The sequence below is a fragment of the Dendropsophus ebraccatus genome, chromosome 2, assembly GCF_027789765.1.
Source record: "Dendropsophus ebraccatus isolate aDenEbr1 chromosome 2, aDenEbr1.pat, whole genome shotgun sequence".
Lineage (NCBI taxonomy): Eukaryota > Metazoa > Chordata > Amphibia > Anura > Hylidae > Dendropsophus > Dendropsophus ebraccatus.
In genome coordinates, this window is record NC_091455.1 from 196,007,841 (window position 1) to 196,025,458 (window position 17,618).

The following is a 17,618-nucleotide window of genomic DNA, read 5'->3' on the forward strand; positions in this document are numbered from 1 at the left end:
GCACAGCCTGGAGGAGGGGAGTCTGATATTAGCTCTATAGGGTACACAGGGAGCTCTGTCAGTATATACAGTGATTTCACTTACTAATACTGTACACTGAACAATTTCACTATATTGACCAACCCTTTTAAGTAAAGAGTAAGTGCAGGAAATTTGTGAAAATCATGTATGAGCATTCTGACATGAAATCTAAGAGCAAAGTGGTTTGTAGCCTCCAACTTTGGCTGGAGCGCCCAGTTATTTTCCATTTATTTGGATGTGCTTACTACCCCAAAAATTTAGAAGGGAAAGAAGGATCCAATTTGTCTAATTTTAACACAGAATCCTTCTGTGGTTGTTCTGGATAAGCTGTGGTTAGAAGTGTTCAGCTTATTCCTCCCTCCTGTTGAAAACACATGCACTCCCAGCCGATCCGACCATGCATACACATAGAGAGACTAATGAGTCTAATGTCAGACGAATGAGTGTGCAGCCGACACATTTTAGACGTGTATGGACACCTTTACCGAACAGGGAGGAATTCTGATCATGAAAGATTTGTTAACGATGCAGTTTCCTGATATAATAATATTAATAATTGCTCCTTCCTGAAGCTTCCCTTTATGCGTAGGCGGAAGGGTATTTTAATTTTTTTTTTTTTTGTGTGTGTGAAATGTCTCATTAAGTGCGCTGACACTTATTACATCCAGAAGTGAAAGCTCTGACAGTCCACTCCATTATAAGGCAGCGGCTTTGTGTGTGTTTCCATGTACCTGCCAAAGATCTTTTTACTGTGTGTCCTTTGAGGAGCATGTAAAACATTCCTCTTGATAAGTCGGCTGCATTCTTTCCTACAGTTCGTAGCATTGTCGGGTTCACAATCAGTTTATCCGCTCTTGTGTAATCCATACTGGGGGAATTCATGACTATTTTGTTTTCATACACTACACAGGCAGCGCCTTCTATTAGCACTCTGTCCGCTGCTTCTTTCACTATGTCTATATGTCTGTTGCCTTCCGACCCTCTCCGATAGATCTTTGCCGGTTAATCCTCTGCAAAGCTGTGGGTGAAAAATAATTTTGCACTCAACACTGCGATCATTGCTTCTCGGATTTTACAGCTACATTTGGATACGTGTTGTCTGTTCAGATTTGTCACTTTGAAAGATTTAGAGCGATTTGATGCTTAGTGCGTGTCTTGCAAATGAGACGTCTGCCATTTCTGGAGGAGGCATCCTTCCAAAAAATCAGTCCCTATTCCCAAGCCAATGTTTCCCTTTTCCTTCTCTTCTAGACATTCTTCAGAATGGAGGGGGCACAAAGACGCTGGTGAATGCCTTCACCATTGGTGCTCATAGCCATGCTATGATGATATCCAGTTTTTTGAACCACTTTACTCTAAAGCCGACACAGAAGGGTTCATCCCCTGATAAACAGATGCATTTGCTGCATGGAAGTTGCTATGTTGACCGTTTTAAGGCTCTGTTCACATGTAGCTAAGTATTTTGATGTCCCCTGAGTCTTTGGCTTAAAATCAATACTGTTTTGTTGCATCGAGATAAAAAAAATAAATCATCCACAACATTTCAGTGTTTTTTTTTTCCATACGTTTTGAGTGCAACTAGGCATTTTTGTTCATGGGACACCCTATCACAGTACATCTGGCTCCTCTTAAAGGCGCCCTGAAGTATACTCATTTACATTATGTGTAGAGGTTGTGCTCTGTATATATGTTGGGGAAATCTTCCTGATGGTATCTTGCTTCGTGAATAGTGCTGAAAGGACTTGCCAAACTGGAAGGCAAGGGTTTGGCAACGTTCTCTGAACTTGATCACTTGGAATTTGACTTTCAGCGGCTGGAGAAGTTGGATGCTGCCCTTGAGATTCTCAAAAAACATGGAGACAGCCATAGGCTTTACCATGTTTTCCTGGAGGCCCTCCACCATGTTTTCCTCAAGCCATCCACATTGTCAAACAGAAAACATGATTCATAGGGATGGTCCGAAACTGCCGAGGTTGGGGTTCATATGAACCCGAACGCTCGGCATCAGACTCCCGCTGTCTGCCCGCTCCATGCAGCGGGTGGATACAGCGGGAGGACTGTCTGGAAAACTGGGATACAGGCTGTATCCCAGTTTTCCAGGCTGTCCTCCCGCTGTATCCACCCTTTCCACGGAGCGGCCAGACAGCGGGAATCATTTCAGAGAGTTCGGGTTCTTACGAACCCGAACCGAACTCTGTTCGGACCATCCCTAATGATTCACCAGACCAAGCAGACTTCTACCATCACTGTATGGCTCCGTTCATGTACTGACTGCATCCAATCTCTTTGCTTCATATGAGGATTTTTGTAGCTCTTCTATGGGATTAGACCGGATGGACTAACCTTTGCTCCCACCATGCATCAGTGAGCCTTGGTCATCCATGTCCTTGTCATCAGTTTATCAGTTGTCCTTCCTCTTGGTTATTACTAACCTCTATACTTGGTACACTCTCCAACACCTACCTATTTTTGAAATGCTCTCACCCAGTCATATAGTCATTTGTAAAGTCGCTTAGATCCTTACACTATTCTATTTTTCTCCCTCGAAAACATAAGCACTGGCAAATGCCAACGGGCACTCTTTTATTTGTACAAATTCAGTCTGAAAAAGTGAAGGTTGCTGTTTAAGGGTGCGTGCACACTGCGGAATTCCCGCGTATGACCCGCGGCAGATTCCGTCGCTCTCACCTGCACGCGGCGGCGCGCATCTCTGCCATACACACTTTTCTATGCACGGGCGGATTCCGCATTCCGCCGAAAGAATTGATGTCAATTCTTTAGGCGGAATCCATCCGTGCATAGAATAGTGTCTATGGCACAGGCAAAGATGCGCGCCGCCGCGTGCGGGTGCGAGCGACAGAGTCCGCCGCAGGTCATAAGCGGGAATTCCGTGTGCACACACCCTAAGAGTAAATGTCGAGTTGAGGCAACCCTTTTAAATTCCAATTTGTACAATGTCGAAGAACCCCGTTAGTTACCGGAGTCATAATATAAAGCCATACGTCTGCTGGATCTCCTTTCATTTCCAGACACCTAAGGTAAGTGATTAGTATATTACAATATTTCGGGGGTTGATCTCTCTAACACGTTCCCGGTAGACCGCGGCTTGGCATTACACTTAAATTAATTAACTCCGCGCAGTACTATAAAACTAATCTCTGGAAAATTGAGGGGCTTCTGAGCTGAAATCTTTTACGTGCCGGGGCCTAGACTCCAATCTAGATTTCATTTCTCATTACCTGAACGCGGTGAATGGCGTTACATCATGGCAGACCAGTAAGCGGCTGAATTATGATGTCCCTTACATAATAGATTTGCACACATGGCTTAAAACACCTGAGAATTAGAAATTATTTCCCAGTGCACACATAATTTTTATTAAATTAGCCAACCCGTTGTATTAGTTATTATGTGTCAATGGCGATGACAGTACCTATTGGACTGGCTGCGACGGGCCAACATATTCTCTTTCTTAGAAGTGCCAAGCTCGGCTTTGTTGTGTAGTCGCCTGTCTTGTGGACATCTCGCTGTGTACAGTGACGTTATTTGTAAGGAAATCGCTTTCCTTCCATTCTTCTTGCTTGAATTTGCTGGGCATTATTTTTACCTGTTCAATGTGTTTTATGTCCCGTTTTTCTCCATTTGAGAAAAGAAAAAAAAAAAAGAAATATTTTCAGGTTTCTCAACCCGCCAGACTTAGTATACCGGCCAAAAAATATACATCGTAAAGAAAAGGAAAGTAAAAAAAAAAAAAAATCTAGAATGCTTTCCAATGGCATAAAATGTTGGAATGTTAGGTAAGTTTTGGCGGAAATTTAATGTATCTTGTGTTGGAAAGGCTGTGAGAGATTTTTTATTTCCTTTTCAATTAACAATTTCTCTTATTTAAAAAAAAAAAGTCATTAATGGCAGCACCTGTATTATTCGGCTTTTTTTTTTATACTGCTGGCACATGAGGCGCTGTACAAGTGTGTGTGCTTCAATTGTAACTTGAAGGAACAGTAAACCTTGAAGTGAATGATGAAACTAGACAAGACATAAACTCGTCCACACTGCTTCTCAGTGGGATTCTCTGCAGGATTTTCCCGCCTGCTCTTGAAGTTAAGAAATGTTAAAATTGAAGTAAGGCGTTAAATCATCTGACTACAGATAAGTGCAACTCGATTGTTCGGCACTTGTATACCGGTGGAGAAGGAAGTTGGATAAAGCTCTTGGGAATCCGGGAAAACATGGATACAGTCTATGGCCTATGGCCATGTTTTTCCGTACTCCTTAGGGCTGCATCCAACCTCTTGGGTCTCTGGTATCCATGTGCCAAATAATCGCTCTAGAGCATGCTTGAGTTGCGCTCATCTCTTCATCTGACCTCTTTCTTTCCTAGAAGACAGCTGAAGGACGTGGTTTAGCCGTTAGATGTCTTCTATTTACTGCAGAGCAGGGTGGGGGAAGGCGCCTGCTGCAGTCACTTGCCCTACAGTCTTAAAGTGATACTGTCTTCCGCTTTCCATAGTTGCTGTTTAACACTCCATCAATTGTGTCCTCCACATTACAAAATTTCCTTGTATAAATTATGCCCTTATTCAATGTTGGACAGTCTTATCGAGGCTGGGCTTCTCAGCTGTTGGGTCTCTTCTCCCCACTTTAATCTAGGGCCATAATCCACGCCCCTAGTGAGGTCGGCGGGGGGGGGGCACTCATAATGCAGTGCAAGCGCCAAGTTATGTCTCAGTGGCAGAGGTGTGGTGGGTTGGTAAGGAAATGCCGACACGGTGCTAGTGCTGCACATGGAGCCCACTAAGCCCCTGACAATGTCACTGGGGGTGTGGCTTATGGTGTCGGTTGGCCAGTAGGAGGGACTCAATGGCAGAGAAGTTCCTCCTCTGTGACACTGTCCACTGCTCAAAAAGCGTTTTTATACCTAAAAGAAGACATGGACAGTGTTTATAAAATCTTTTGTAATATGAAGAATAGAGGATTATGTGGAAAATGGCAACTATAGAAAGGGTGTGGCAGTATCTCTTTAAAGCAGGAATGGCGAACCTTTGGCCCTCCAGCTGTGGCAAAACTACAATTCCCATCATGCCTGGACAGCTAAAGTTTCCCTTCGGCTGTCCAGGCATGTTGGGAATTGTAGCAGGGCCCTGCTTTAAAGAGACTTTATCACCTAGATTTGTTTCTACAGATTAGAGCCATTGAACATGTTAAGGTACAATTTTTATTTAAACGTTATTTTTCATTGAATGGAAGCAGTAAGAGGGGACACGGGTTCCGCTGCCACCAATAGTCATGTCGGGAACTACAGAGCTGTCTAAGCAATGGTCCCCACTCCTATGCTCTGATCCAGCCCTATTGTATCAATATAGTGTATATGCAGCAGTTCTTGACACAACCATCAGCGGCAGCAGAGAGGCCAGTGTTGCTCCTTATACATTTATTTTAAAGGAAAAGTCCAGCGAAGATTTTTAATAAATATTGTATTGCCCCCAAAAAGTTCAAATCACCAATATACACTTATTATGGGAAATGCTTATAAAGTTCTTTTTTCCCCTGCACTTACTACTGCATCAAGACTTCACTTCCTGGATAACATGGTGATGTCACTTCCTGGATAAAATGGTGATGTCACGATCCGACTCCCAGAGCTGTGCGGCTGTGGCTGCTGGAGAGGATGATGGCAGGGGGACACTGAGGGACATGATTAAGAGGTAGAGCCTCGCAACGCGTCGGCGTTTTTTTAGCTCACTGTTCACTTTTTGTTTGTTCTTTTATGTTTTGATGCCTAAATAAAGAATCTTATATTTTAAGAAGCTGTGGATACTTACCCTTTTCTGGACACTGAGGGACACAGGGCACTGGAGGGACACTGAGCATCCCCCTGCCATCATCCTCTCCAGCAGCCACAGCCCGCACAGCTCTGGGAGTCAGGTCGTGACAACACCATGTTATCCAGGAAGGGACATCACCATGCTATCCAGGAAGTGACATCACCATGCTATCCAGGAAGTGACATCACCATGCTATCCAGGAAGTGACATCACCATGTTATCCAGGAAGTGAAGCCTTGTTGCAGTAGTAAGTGCAGGGAAAAAAGCACTTTATAAGCATTTCCCATAATAAGTGTATATTGGTGATTTGTATAACTTTTGGGGGGGCAATACAATACTTTAATAAAATTTTTTGCTAGATTTCTCCTAATGTTGTTTAAATTAAAAAGTAATATAATTTTATAAAAGCAATGTATTAAAAAAATCTTTTACTTTTTATAGAGCACCCCTTTAAGTAAAAATTTTTGATGCTGCTATTCATTTTTATGGATAATGGCTGTTCAAGAGCAACAGATTTTTCTCTATATTCCACAGATGTCAGTTTTGCTGACTATATGATCCCACTTGAGACTTCACTTTAATAGCCATCTTCTCCATACTGCACAACACTACATCATTTGCCACATATAGCTGAACACAATCACTACCGAAAATGGCCTCCATCCTTACTACTTTATTTTTAATCACATCTTGATGTCAGGCCCTTAGAATCAAGTATAATTCTCTAATCCGCTGCCCGCCTTGTAATAAGCTATTTGTAGTTGCCCTCCATAGTAATCCGAGTCACAATTAGGATCTTCTGGTACTGCCGGGTCTTCTGCGGCCCGCGCAACTGGAAATCTGGTCTGCATTTCTGTGTAATTGTGCGTGCCGCACTTTCATGGATCAATCACTCGGCTCTATCCTGTAGCATCTAGGTAAATAGACATACTCAGACAACCATTATAATTTGCCTCCCGCATAACTCTTCAACTTAGAAATAACAAATTTGCCCATGTTCCAGATGTTCTTGATCACATTAGAGATGATTGACAGGTCAGGTATGATTACCCAGCATGGCCGGCTACCCGGTTAGTAGTAGACAATAATTTTAAGTCATTTGCAATAAGAAAATTTGGAATCCGCATTACCACTGATTCTAAACAGATGCCGGCAAAGCGCAGATCTTTTCAAGCCAGTCGGGAACCTCGTAGACAGTGGGGATTCTAATCATTGGGGCAATTTGGACGATGTAAATGTTTATCTGTTCCCCTACAGATGCGCCTTTACATGATACCTGTAAACAGGAACACAAGGCGGACAACCTCATCTGCAATTACCGGTGTTTTATGTCCACATGTAGCTCCGTGTCTGGGTTATGCCGGGTGCACTTTATATAATCTTTCTCCTTCTGGACTTATAGAGTTACATTATCTCCGTTACTGGTATAATTGTCTCAAATGACAATGTTCATCTGCTCAAATAATTAAGCCGCTTTACACCTATAAAAGCTGTGGGCCGAAATCTCGTTGGGTCAATGGTTGTTCCTCTTGACTACCCCTTATCCATGCACGACTTTGCATGTGTACAATGGAGAGTGGAGAAAAGCTGCTTTTAGACCCCTCTGGCGGTGGCTTATCTCAGGTCCGTTATGCTCCGCAAGAGCCGGATAGTCAATGACTCTTGTTTGCAGAGCCTGTACAAGGCGGCCGGGCTGTGTTGAAATATCACTGCATCGTGTGTTCTTCCTCTAAATTGTTATTTCTGTCTTTATATATTCCTAAAATATTACACGGGACAACAAGCCTGCGACTACTGATGATTTCAACACCAGCACAAAACATTCAACCAGCCAACGAACAACAGATTTCTTGGTCTGATTGGTGGTCCTTTTACAAGACTTTATTACAGTCAGTGAGGGTGCTGTGTGCAATAATCATCCCTTGTAAAAGGACCCTTGCATGTTAGAAAATAGTTAACGAAACCCCCAAAAAACATTCATTTTGGTGGCCCCACTGGACTGTTCAACTGGACTCTGCCAAGGTAAAGGAGGATCAGGCATGTTGGGTTTCATTTACTCAGTCCTTTTGTTCGCAAGGAAATAAACCATCATCAGAGGAGTATGACAAAGTCTTAGGGTCCTATTACACGGAGCGATTTTTAACAACTAACGATAAACGATCGCAAACGAGATTGTTTATCGTTAACCTGAAATCGTTCACCATATTACATAGAACGATGGTTGTTAGATACAATCGTTATTAGGGTCCATTTACTCAGAAAGATTATCTGAAGCCAAAGCCAGGAATGGATTTGAAAAGAGGAGAAATCTCAGGCTTTCCTTTATGACCTGATCTCTGTTTATAGTCTGTTTCTGGCTTTGGCTTCAAATCTTTGGCAGATAATCTGTCAGATAACCTTTCTGTGTAAATGGACCCTTGCGGACCCTTGTTATTGTGATCGTTTAACTCCTTCTGATCTCAGGAAAACAATGGACGAAACGATTAGTGAAAAAATGCGGAACTTGAACGAACGTGGAATTACAGCGAACAATTAGCGAACGATTAACAATAATTTCAGGTTCAGATCTAAATCAACGATCAACGACGTACGAATTTCGATCGTTGCCTGCAATTACACAGAACGATTATCCTTTAAATTCGAACGATATAACAATTTTTCGCACGATAATCGTCCCGTGTACTAGGGCCCTAAGCTTTCCTCCCTGCATATATTTACTGAGTAAGTAAGGAAGCACGTCCCACCCTTCCGACATCACTTACACATCAGGGTGCGTTCTCATGAAAACTGCTTCATACCACAAAGTCTCCAGTAATCCCATATTTGCTGAAGACTCTCTTTGGCCTTGGCTGTCCGACCCCCACGTTATAGACGCTCTCCATCGCTGATTGCCTCTTCTGTGGATGCTGTTTTCAGGATGTGTGTTTTGGGCGCCCGCATCACCATTCAGACCACAGCGCTACTTGGCAATTCACTGCGAGCATTTATTTCTCCATGAAAAGTATATTAATCTACTTGAGTTGAAAAAAACTTTTCTATCCTCTGAAGGGACTGCGTGTATCATGTACTAAGAGAAACCGCCGGAGATACAGATCTTATTTTGACCTCGGCAAACAAGTGTAATCGGAGAGCGCGTGTTTATGTATTAGCGAGAGGACATTTATGCCCCATGCCAACCGATGGAAAAACAAATAGGAACAGTGGGGTTTTTATAGAGTACATTTACATTTATAATGGCGCTTAGAGGGTTGTGAAGGATCGGGCATTACGTCTCATTAATACAATGTTTAGCTTAGCCTTCAGAAGTTGGAAGCCCATCTTACAGCTTATCATGTTACTGGGCCTTTTTGGTTAAACATCTTGTAAAGCTGTCCTTTTGATGAACAGCAACAGTTATTCAGACTAAAAATAATAGCAGACCCGTGTAGCGGCAATCCCTGGAGAACGTTTGTATTTTCGTAGACAGCAGACAGAAAGGTGGGGGGGAAGGCATTTTGTCCTTTTTACCCCTAGTAATCCCCCTGGAAAATTAAACATGTGCTATGAATTGATATCGGCTCATGCCAGGTTAGCTCCCCATAGAGGGCTCGCGCAGTCAGTGCGGCTACATTCTTGGACTGCAGTCTGATAGTTTTTGTGTATGATGGATAGCAGCTTACGCCGTGTGCTACTGTAGAACACTGAGCTACTGTTTGCCTTGCAAGCTTACTCAACTCTGCCTCTAATAACTAGTATTTGCTGCAGGTCGGGCTTAACCCTCATTAAGAAGAAAAAAAATTTCAGAGGTAAAAAAAAAAAAAGTTGAAACAGACTTTCTTTATTTCTCTATCTAGTTGGGTAGAATGTACTTTTGCATGGTTCATGGTTCTCACTGATGGTACCCATAGTGGTGCTACGGGATGAGAACTTTGTTTACCCTTTGACCGAACACACCAGTACATCATGGCTGCTATGTGCTATGGCTGCCACGAGACTTGAATGGTGTCTAACACACGAAGCTGGGATCATGCATAGTACGGTGGCCAAAAACAGAAGTAGAGAGAAACTATAATGAAAAGATTTGCACCTTTTTTTGATTTTTTGTTTTGGCTAAAGATCAACGTACTATGGGGGAGATTTATCAAACTGGTGTAAAGTAGAATTGGCTACTTCATCAGATTCCACCTTTCTTTTTTTCAGAGTCTGAGGAATGAAAAGTGGAATCTGATTGGTTGCGAGGGGCAACTGAGCCAATTCTACTTTACACCAGTTTGATAAATCCCCCCCCCCATGTGTCAACCCAGCCTTAAAGTGGCTTTTAAGTATGGCCTCCTGATGTGTGTTTCAGGCTACGTTCATGTCCTTGCCCAGTTTTTGGTTTCTGTCGTAGAAAAAGTGTCAGTTACCCAACAAACCCTGTTAACTATAATAGGGTCTGCCTGGTTTCCATCATGGCTTCCTTTCATCTTACCAGGAACCAAAAGATTTGATTTTTTTCCTGCATTTTAAAAAGAATCTGTAATAACACAGCCTCCATATGTGAACCTAGTGAGGTCTACATGGTCCTATTTCTGTAATATTCCTCCTGGAAGTGTATGAATACATTGACAACTAGATGTTACTCTTCTGATGGTTCAGGTCTGTACTCAATCTGACACTGTTTACCAGTACTTTCAAACAGTGTCGGTGCTTGCCCCACTACTGAAGGGGAAGGGTAAAACATGGGGCCGTGCAACGACACCAACGAGCGCTGATCAGCAAGATCAGCACTCGTTTTCAGTGCCTTTACACAGTACAAGTGACAGCAAAAATGTGTTCCCACATTTTGGTGAACACATATGGTTGACACCATGGCCCAAGTGGTCACCCAGAGCCGTACAATGTTGACGGGATTGAGCAGCAACATTGCATTGCTATTGGTGACCACATAGGGGGAATGCATTTGGCCACATTTGGTGACTACAATCCTGGCAAAATTCTGTAAAGTTAACTAGAACTTGTGCTCAACACAGCACGACAATCAAGTGAAAGGCTGTGTTCACACATTCGCAGTATCGTTGCGTTTCTTTGTTTACATAATTAGAACACAATTGATTTATGTTGACTCTGCAATTTAGTCTGACCGGGCGTTGTCACGTGATCAGCATTACCAGGCCTCGTGAGGTTGTTTATTATAAGAAAAACACCAGTGATGAAGACTGGTAACGCTTATCACATGGATCGCAAAGCAAAATTGCACTGGCTCTAATTATGTAAACAAAGAAACACAACTAGCTGCATATGTATGAACAACAGCCAAAGAGGAGGACAGAAATTTCAGTTTCACCGGAAGGAGAGCAGACTAGGACACCGGTGGGACTTGCCTATCTGAAGCAGTAAAGCACTTAACTTTAGCCTGCACAGGATCCCATAATGTGACCCAAGTAGACGCACAGCCCCAGGCTTTCTATATATGATGTGTAGAATTTATATGTTTTATACATCATTGCTCGAAATGATCAGCCCAGCGCGGAAACTATGAAGGCATAAAGGTATGAAATGCAGAATATCAACATCATTTTTATGGGACATATGGAAATACAACTGTTAATTGAGCAGTAAATTAAAGAAAAAAAAGTTTCAAAGTAACCGGAGTCGAGATTCTGCGGACCACCCCATTTACTTTTTGGAAGCCGAACGGATGAGTCATTTCATTCACGGACTAGCATCACTTGGGATGGAAAAACAATTAAGTCCCCGAGTATACGGCGTTGGTTATTTGTCTTTTAACTAATTAGAATAAATTTCCGTATTTTTAGCCATTGGCGTGCGACCCAGGTGACTGGTGAATGACACTTCTGGTCGTATGGCTGTATTATTACCGGATTGATCTTTGACGGCCTTTCTGATGACTTGAGTGGAAACTCCAGGCTCTTATTGACATGCTCCAGGCCAGCCATCACACAGAACTGTTAACTAAAATTAATGAGATTACATTTTCTGTTTTATTTTCATTTTATAGGTCTGTATGAGCTCTTGGCTACGCTACCGGCCCAGCTGCAGCCGCATGTGGACAGCCAGGAAGACCTGACCTTCCTTTGGGATATGTTTGGTGAAAAAAGTCTCCATTCACTGGTGAAGGTAAGCCATACTGAAATGCCATTCATGACTCAAAGACAACATTATTAGGGATTATGTCTGAATGGCCTCAGAACTTTTAAAACTCACGGATGGTGTAAAGTAGATATGACGATTATGAGCGAAAGTCTGGGCTGGTAGAACAGGAAACTGCAGTTTTTATGTTATAGTGAAGAAAGTTTTCATAGGGCTGACTATTGGCACTTTTAACCCAGTCGGCAGGAAAACCTCTTCCTGGAGTGTTTCTCAGTGAAAGTCATTTTAGTTAGTGGTGGCATTGTAAAAATCGATATTTTACCATCTGATTGCCTCGAGGTTAAATTGCATTAGCTACTATATAAAAAAAAATAAAGTAAACTAAATTATATAAGGAAAATTAAGTCTGTATACCGGCACTCCACCCTTAATCTTCGTACCGTGGATTAAGCAATATTCAATGTAGAAAGATCTCGGCACTCACTACTTGCTGCAATTACGTATTTATTTATATGAACATAGGATGCTGCACGCGTTTTGACCTGGCGGTCTTTCCAAACAGCATGCTTTAACCTGAAATCATTTACCGTATTACACAGAACAATAGTTATTAGTTACAATCGTTACAACGATCGTTTACTTCATCTGATCCCGGCAAAAGAATGAACGATTAGAGAGCGAATGTGGAATTACAGCGAACGATTAACAATGATTTTAGGGTCAGATCTAAATCAACGACACAAATGATTTTTCGATTGTTGCCTGAAATTACACAGGACGATTATCGTTGACAGTTAAATTTGAACAATATAACAATTTTCTGTGCGATAATCATCCCGTGTAATAGGGCCCTTTACTTGCAGCACCACCGGAGGAAGAGCGAAGCATTACACAGCTTCCATTCTGTGCACCCTGTGACGCCTTAGCAGTAGAAAGAATATGTACAAATTACTCAAAGGTGTAGGAAAGGACGATTTCTTGAAAAAAACTAAAATACTTCTTTAGGGTGCCTTCACACACACCGGACCTGCAGCGGATTGCACCCTGCGAGTTTGCAGCGAAATCCACTGCGAATCCTGGTAATGTGATTTTCAATGGGGTTACATACCGGCAGCGGAATTTGCATTCCACTACAAGCATGTAACCCGGCCCCTTTACCCACCGCCGCCCGTAGCCCATCACCTGCTCTGTGCCATGGCTGCATGTGAGGCTCCTGTCAGTCCCGCTCAGCCAATCAGTGACTGCGGTGGGGCTGTGCACTGATTGGCTGAGCTGGACCAACGGGAGCCTCACATGCAGCTGCGGCACCAAGCAGGTAATGCATCCTGCGGGCTAATGTATCCTGCAAACTCGCAGTGTAAAATCCGCTGTAAATCCGGTATGTGTGAAGTTACCTTTAAGGGCTTGTGCAGGATTAGCAAAACGTCTGGTACTGCAGCTTACCACCATTGAAGTGAATTGGGCAGAACGGCTATCAGCCTGTATGATTCTGTTTTTGAAAGAAAGCAGTCACATTTTTTTTAACACTCTAAAGACTAAAATGCCTGTAAGACATGGATGTGTGGGGGTTTTTTTCTCACTCACTATCAAGATTTTTTAAATTATTTTCTTATTTGGGATTGGCTGGGGTATAAAAAATAAAATCATTCATATTTTTGTTCTTTTAAAGGGGTATTAATAAAAAAATTAAAAAAAATAAAAAGAAGAAAAAAAAACAGTCAAAATAGAATGCGTCCAAAGACCAGCTACAAAAATGGTGCATGGTGCTGCTGAACGCACTGACAGAAAAAGAGCTATGACTAGTCACAGACGGTTTCTCGCACAGATGACTAGTTGCTGCCCAATGTAATGCTAAAACCACATAAGCGACCGGTAGCCTCGGGGAGCTGCGCAGTAGATCTATACTGTGTAGATGGGAACCATATAGGAAAAGGGGGGGGCATGATTAAAACCTTTAAATATTTTAAAGGACTAAATAAGGTTCAGGGAAGAAACTGAACACAAGAATAAGGGGCACAATCAGGTTATTTTGGGGAAAGATCCAAAGCAACATTAAAAAAAGATTACTGAAGCTAGTGATTAGCAGCGAGTATCTCCTGCAGAAGACGCCCGGTGTGTATGGAGAGAGCTCAGCCCCTGAGCCCAATGCACACACATCCTCACCACCGCCAACATATATATACAGTGGAGGATCAGGAATATATTGCCCGTCCACTTACCACTAAAGGGCCAGTATTGCTTTGCTATACCAAACCATTATTGTAGTGACCAGCAGATCACATTGTCTCCTAGTGGGCCCAAATATCCAAAAAATGAAGTTTATTAAAAAAAAAGTGCTCAGTAACCAAAAAAATCGACTTTCCATTGAAAGTGTTTACTTTGTAAAAGTATCAAAAAGAGCAACTCAAAAAAACAAAAACCTAATAAGACACATGCATGATAAAGTTACTGTATTTTAACATTTAATTTAATCCAAATGATGAACACCATAACAAAATAAATAAATGCAATGCTGGAACACCTCCCCCTCCCCTTCAAAAAATAAAATAAAAATAAACAAATAAAAATAAAATAGAAATAAAAATCATTACTTTATAAGTACCTCAAAAGTTTGAAAACACAGAATGTTCAAAACATAATCCCCTAGGGTATGTTCACAGCATCTTATTTTTTTTATTTTTGTCCTTTAAAAAGATGGACGTAAATCAAAGTAGTTGACTCAACATAGTCTTATACAGGTACCACAGCAGAATTTTTTTTTTTTTCATCAGAATAAAAAAGTAAAAATCTGAACATTGCAGGAATTGTATCGTGAAGGTAACAACAACACCGAACAAAGAAAACAGCAAAAAAAAAAAAATCAATAAATGAAATCAATACGTTTAATGTATTTTGAACTTGAATTGAAGTCTGTTCTGTACCACAAACTGGTTGAAAATTACATCTCAAGAAAACAATTATACAGCTGAAAAAAAAAGTATGGCTCTTTATATGTAATGAGACTAAAACAAAAAAAAAAATGAACAAGTAACTTTTTGTTTTTAATTGTATAATTTAATACTGCAGTTTGTTTCACTGTTGGACACCCCCTTTAATTCTATTCTTTCCCTGCCACTTATGTGACTCTGCACGGGCCATGCTCTGAGCTCTTCCTCTGGTGTCAGCAGGCGAGGGGTTAAGCCTCTCCCACCGACTCTAACTGCTTATTCAACATAGACAAATGTTTACTTGCCCTTGTTTGGATGGATATCTCTGGCCGCTCGCACAGAACATTGTAGACTTATTTTGTATGGTTAGCATTAAGAACTTGGAGTTAAGCTTAAATAAATAAATGTTCACAGAAGAAAAAATTATAAGGAATATATATGTATTTTTCTGAGTTCCCGCATGGCACCGTTTCAGTAGCCACATTAATTTAAAATAATTTCCTTTAACAAAGTCAAGTGAAATCCTAGTAAGTTGTTTCATGCGATGGCTTTATTCCATGAAAACAGTGTTCTAGCATAAATGTACAGCGTCAGGAAACCCGGCGGAGGCATCTTCTCTCGTACCCAGCCGCTAAGATATTTTTCCTGAATTCCTGGGCTGATTACATAGAGTGTAAGCCATGTTAGTGGATGGTGGTAACGCTCTACCGCACACACTAAGGACCTAAAAGTCTAAATTATAACCTGGTTATTTTTATGTTCTACGTCCGCAGGATCAGCAGGGAACATGTTTTTGTTTTTTTGCTTGGTCCAACATATTATTTTATTGAAAATACTGTTTTTCAGGATATATAAGATCTGGCACTGCCATTTTATCTTCTGTTCCTATAAAGGAGCAGAACAACAGAAATGTGTAGAAGTAATGTGAACCTAGCCATGGAGACATTAAAGGGGGTACTCCTGAGAAATATTGTTTTCAAACCAACTGGTACCAAAAAGTTATACAGATTTGTAATCTACTTCTATTCAAAAATCTCCAGTCTTCCAGTACTTATCAGCTGCTGTATGTATTGCAGGAAGTGGTGTATTTTTTCCAGTCTGACACAGGACTCTCTGCTGCCACCTCTGTCTGTGTCGCGAATCGTCCAGAGTAGTAGCAAATCCCCATAGAAAACCTTTCCTGCTCTGGAGAGTTCCTGACATGGACAGGGGTGGCAGCAGAGAGCACTGTGTCAGAATGGAAAGAATACACCACTTCCTACAGGACATACAGCAGCTGATAAGTACTAGAAGACTTGATTATTTTAAATAGCTGTAAATTACAAATCTATATTACTTTCTGACACCAGTTGATGTCAGAAGGATCGGCTGCAGACCGGGGGAATCGCACGTGTGCGGGAAGCAGTCTGTCTCCGACGGGCCTGCTCCCTGTGCAGCCGTTTTGTATAGTTATGAATATGCATAGTGGGTGGGACGGGAGGGGGCGGGCCGCGGCGATGCTCTCCGGCCATGAGCAACGCCCTAAATGCTCTTATGCTAGTAATTTGCATAAGAGCATTTAGCGATTTTATAAGCAATGCGGGGGAGGAGAGAAGTGTAACTTATGGACATCTTCTGCTAATGTAAACGACTACTGCAGCATATCAGCAGGTTCTCTGGGAAGAACCTGCTGATAGTGCCGCTTTAAGAGTCTATAGGGTCATTTGAACAGCCATGCCCACATCATGTTTTTTAGTTGTTGTTTTTTTTTCCTCAGGGCATATTGGCTTTTTTGTGTTCCCTGGCAGTTTAGCAAAATCCAGCATGCTCTGCGTTTGACATTAGTGGTGGTTCTCTTCCCATAGACTTCTACAGGTTGGAAAATATACTAGAAAAAAAATCTGCATGCATATGAAAATCTTTATACATATTGGCATTATTTTTTTTCCGCTCCACCTAATTCTTCAATAGAAATCCTAAAATCACGTGGTGAAAGAATTGCATGACTTGTATTGAAAAAAATACAGGAGCTAAAACACCAAATTACAAAATGCCTGTATTTATATATAGTTAAGTAGAAAAACACATGCATTCTTTTTGTGGTGTTTTTGCAGCCCAAGAAAACACCAAGCAAAATACAGTGGTTCCTTGGTTTAAGAGTAACTTGGTTTAAGAGCTCACAGTTTTTCAAAATTGTGATTTGGTTTAAGAGCATTGCTTTGGTGTAAGAGCTCCCTGTACTGGGTGGGAGCGGAGTGGGGGAGGGGCAGGGTCTGCATAGCGGGGTATACAACACTGTACTCTGACCCAGGAAGTCTCCCTCACCTTCCAAATCATACCAGATCCACTTCAGGTTGGGGCTTGCATCAGGGGACAGGACTGTGGAGGTAATATCTCCATAGCTGTAACCCCTCTCTCCCTGGACAGAGAGTGCTGCATGTATGTGCCCACATCTGCCCTGCTCATTCCTTCATGCTCCCTGCAGTCTCTGTCCGCCCTTGTGTTTCCCATCCTCTCCATTACTGTACAGTAACTTATAATATGACATATTTTGCTGTTTCTGAATGTTTGTTTCATTTGTTTTATATGTTATTCAGAATAATAAATCATTATTTTTGGGGTTTGGAACCAATTTTCTGCATTTCTATGATTTCTTATGGGAAAATTTGCTTTGGTTTAAGAGTGGATTTGGATTACAAGCGCGGTCCCGGAACGAATTATGCTCGTAATCCAAGGCACCACTGTATGTGTCTGGTAATTAGCTGGTAATTTAAAAAAAAACTACTGCGGGTTT

The 17,618-nt window shown here is 41.7% G+C and overlaps 1 protein-coding gene across 7 annotated transcripts in view; it reads left to right on the forward strand.

Annotated features, from left to right (window-relative positions):
• Window positions 1-17,618, forward strand: part of MPP7 (MAGUK p55 scaffold protein 7) — a 260,619-nt gene that overhangs the window by 100,119 nt on the left and 142,882 nt on the right. For all 7 annotated transcript variants that reach the window (XM_069959010.1, XM_069959013.1, XM_069959009.1 and 4 more), the window contains one exon: window positions 11,827-11,945. In XM_069959010.1, the coding sequence (XP_069815111.1) occupies window positions 11,827-11,945 (119 nt within the window). The remainder of the gene's footprint in view (window positions 1-11,826; window positions 11,946-17,618) is intronic.